The sequence below is a fragment of the Mytilus trossulus genome, chromosome 4 (genome assembly GCF_036588685.1).
Source record: "Mytilus trossulus isolate FHL-02 chromosome 4, PNRI_Mtr1.1.1.hap1, whole genome shotgun sequence".
NCBI classification, from domain to species: Eukaryota; Metazoa; Mollusca; class Bivalvia; order Mytilida; family Mytilidae; genus Mytilus; species Mytilus trossulus.
In genome coordinates this window covers 69,842,121-69,846,441 of record NC_086376.1, presented here as the reverse complement: position 1 = coordinate 69,846,441, position 4,321 = coordinate 69,842,121, and the positions used below count along the sequence as shown (strand labels likewise).

The following is a 4,321-nucleotide window of genomic DNA, read 5'->3' as shown; positions in this document are numbered from 1 at the left end:
TGTGAGCCAAGGCTCCGTGTTGAAGGCCGTACTTTAACCTATAATGGTTTAATTTTTAAATTGTTATTTGGATGGAGAGTTGTCTCATTGGCATTTACACCACATCTTCCTATATCTAAGGTATGAAGCATCCAGGTCAGACTGCTTCCATATTAGATATAAAGCTTTAGAAAACAGTTTCAAATTTTGCTTCCTGTTTCAAACTCTGTAAAGTCAAAGTCCAGACAAAAAGTACCTTCTATGAATGTCCATTATGAACCAGGCGTAAACACCTTCCATAGTTGTAACAATCAGAGGTGATTCTATGAATGTCCATTATGAACCAGGCGTAAACACCTTCCATAGTTGTAACAGTCAGAGGTCATAATGTGACTGTATAATAGGATCATCTTCTTATTACTAACAGACCAGAAAACACAATGCCCGTAAATAGGGCATAAAAATAGAAAAGAATATCTAATATCGAACATCTACTGTAAATCATAAATGACTTTCTGTCCAATGGTTATTTGTAGCAGATAAGCACTACCCTTTTTCAGTAAATTACTGAATAGATAATTTGCCAGTAATTCCTGTTATTTACCATTAGCCTGGTATTGAATAAGCTTCAAACTTTGTAAAAATCTTTTATCTTTAAGGTTATGTTTAGTGAATGAGGTACAAACCACCGTGAATAAAATTAGTTTGGCTTGTTCAATTTTTATAAGATTTGGAAACAATATATTTACTTTGATCCTTTGACAAAAATATATAAAATATTGAACTACTCAATTTATCAGAGATTTTATTAGATATACTGCAATAAGACATACACTTTTTTATCATTGAGAAGCTAATAAATAAAATAAAATTTGTGTTTGTTATACATGTATATATAACAAAAAAATGTAAAATCACAAAAAATACTGAACTTCGATGAAATTTCAATCAGAAAGTCCATTTAATTCGCGGATTATTCAATGTGAAGAGTCAGAAATTAGTTTTATGGTTCAATAAATTCAAAATAAATAAAAGCCATTCATTATAAATAAATCTCTATCAAAAATAAGGCTCAAAGAACTTTTTATATTATTTTTCTTGATAATAACAACGTCCACACCTGCTGACGTATGAATTCACAACGTGGGCGTGTCTCCATCAAAATTGACAACATTAAAAATAAAACTAATAATTTTAACCAATCAGAAGACAGTTTATACACAAAATTTATTTATAATCACTTGGCAAAATCAAATGACAAAACAGGCATTTTCAACAATCACACTTCTTCGCACATCAAATTAAACTCCAACATATCATTTGCTAGAACTATGGTATCACTTATAACAGTCATTTAACTTTAAATATTGACTTAAAGTTTTTATATTTATAAAATAAGAAATATTTATAAAATAAGAAATATTTATAAAATAAGAAATATTTATAAAATAAGAAATATTTATAAAATAAGAAATATTTATAAAATAAGAAATATTTCTAAAAATAATTAACCTGTGATTAGGTTGACAACGAAAGGTTACCTGATCACACACAAGGAAGTAGAATATACCTGTTGACTTGTACTAAGAATGGCATGTTCACAATCAGTCAGAAAAGGACAAATTCCCGTTAGTTGTGGATTATGTGAAACTGATAGACCCATTAAATGGAAATGTTTAGACTGTGACCTTTTATTGTGTAATTATTGTAAGGAAAAGGTACATTTAAGAGTAAAAACAGCAAACAATCATAGAATAATTGATTTAAAAGATATTGGACTATATAAGGAAGAACTTGACTTTACAAACATTCCCTGTCAGTACCATGCTAGACAATACGCATGTCTTTATTGTAAGACATGTGACACTTTAGTTTGTCCAACCTGTGTGTCAAAAGTTCACAAGAAACATGATCTTATAGATATTCAGGAAGGATATGATATGAAAAAAGACAAGTTGGAAAAAGGACAAACTAAAATTCAAAGGCATAGAAGAGAAATTGCTTCTCAAAAAGACCAGCTTAACAAACTTTTATCGGCAGAAAGTACTAAATACAACCAGGTTAAGGAAGATGTTCTTGAGCATAAAAAATCTGTTAAAGCTGCAGTAGAAAGACATTTTAAAGAACTCGGAGATACATTAGATCAGAATCACACCTCTCTTTCTAACACAATCAAATCTGATTTAAATGCAGTCTCAGTTTTACTAAAACAAGCTGACACTAAAAGCAGTGAAGTCCAGGAATTCATTGCAATAACCGATGTCTCCAAGTTCTTTACAGAAGTAAACAGTTTAGAAAACTCGATTGACATCCAAATGCTACAACCAATTTCTAGTTATGGCTCTGTATCAAACTTCATTCCAGGAGAGATAACTCAGTCTAATATTGGGGTGTTGGAATTGGATGAAAATTCATCTCATGAACCCCATTTTAATCTAAAAATAAGAAAACAATATCAAACTGAACTTAAAGCCGTAACATATGTATGCCCCTCTGTTGATCAGTCATTCTGGATAAGTTCTGGAGCTTTTGGTTTATTTCAAAATATTAAACCTGATGGAACCAAACTGAAGATACTCTCCAGCTATAACACCAAGGTTTCTGGTATGGCTGTTACTCAATCAAATAATCTACTTATATCTACAGGGGAATCAAGAATAAAACAAATCAGTTGTAATACAGGTACACTAACAGACTCAGTATATGATGTGTCACCACTCCTTCTTGCAGCAGTTTATATTACTGGTGTCAATAAAGTTCTAGTAGCAGGTGTTAATAAAAAATACCCTAAACAAGGGAGGAGGGTTGTAATACTAATGAATAAGAATGGAGACCATGAAAGAGTGTATGAACATGACCAACATAAACAACCTATATTAACCTGTCCAGGGAGAATAACAAGTACAATCAATGGGAATATACATGTGGTGGATAAAATAAGTGATGACAGATATAGAGTAGTAGTGTTAGGACAGGGTGGTGATATAATCAATATCTATACCGGAGACAAAGTGATCAACAAAGAGGTACCATTCTCACCAGTAGGCATAGTGACAACACCTAGAGACAATGTTATTATAGCTGATATCAATACTCATACACTTCATATCCTGAACAATACTGGTCTGCTGATAACATATTATAAAACAAGTGACATAAACATAATGTTCCCTATTTCTCTTGCATTCTCTCCAACAGGACAACTCTAGATAGGATGTCAGAGACAACCGGGCAGTAGATCCAAGGAGGCCAAGTTATATGAAGTGACCACATCAGAATGTTGAAAAAACATTTACAGAACATGTATAGTATACAATTGAGAATGGAAATGGGGAATGTGTCTAAGAGACAACAACCCGACCATAGATAAAAACAACATCAGAAGGTCACCAACAGGTCTTCAATGTAGCGAGAAAATTCCGCACCCGGAGGCGTCCTTCAGCTGGCCCCTAAAAATATATATACTAGTTCAGTGATGTTAAGTGTTGCCTTATTCTCTGGTTTTCTCTCCAACAAAATAACTCTACAAAGGATATAGTAGACCGTTAAACAGTACAGCTAAGGATGTCAAGTTATATGAAGTGACTATTTTAGGATGTAAAACATTCATAGGGCATCTATATTTCAATACTAACAGTAAACGAGAGTAAATTATATATTTTCTGATAGCACTTGTGTTGGAAATTTGATTAATTTATATATAAAAAAGAAGATGATGGCTGTACATGAGTAACACAATCTTCAATCCTACCATTAATTACTTGTAGAAAATTTTCATATTTTAATCAGATAAAATAAATTAACATAATGTAGTCTATAGATATAGGAAGATGTGGTGTGAGTGCCAATGAGACAACTATCCATCCAAATAACAATTTAAAAAAGTGAACAATATAGGTCAATGTACGGCCTTCAACACGGAGCCTTGGCTTACACCGAACAACAAGATATAAAGGGCCCCAGAATTACTAGTGTAAAACCATTCAAACGGGAAAACCAACGGTTTAATCTATAAAAAAAACGAGAAACGAAAAACATGTATAAATAAAATAAACAAACGACAACTACTGTACATCAGATTCCTGACTTAGGACAGGTGTAAAAATTTGCATGCAGAGGGATTAAACGTTTTAATGGTACCAAACCTTCTTCCTTTTTCTGAAGCAATAGCATATAACATCACAACATAGAAAAACACACGATAAAATATTAATTGGAAGGCATAACTCATTCACAAACCGTAAATCAATACACTATGAACGAATAAATTTGATCTGCGATATCTGAATGCAAATGCACAGTTAATAAAAAATTATGCAATTGAAGATATTTTGCTATTGCG

The 4,321-nt window shown here is 32.1% G+C and overlaps 1 protein-coding gene across 1 annotated transcript; it reads left to right on the top strand.

The window, feature by feature from the left end:
- Positions 1–1,560: 1,560 nt before the first annotated feature.
- Positions 1,561–3,688, top strand: LOC134714145 (uncharacterized). Its single transcript, XM_063575388.1, has one exon. The coding sequence runs from the start codon at positions 1,569–1,571 to the stop codon at positions 3,186–3,188; it is 1,620 nt and encodes a 539-aa protein (XP_063431458.1). The 5' UTR covers positions 1,561–1,568; the 3' UTR covers positions 3,189–3,688.
- Positions 3,689–4,321: the final 633 nt, after the last annotated feature.

Excerpts from the sequence above, each read along its gene's own strand:
- LOC134714145 (XM_063575388.1), top strand. The coding sequence starts at position 1,569 with ATGGCATGTTCACAATCAGTCAGAAAAGGACAAATTCCCGTTAGTTGT.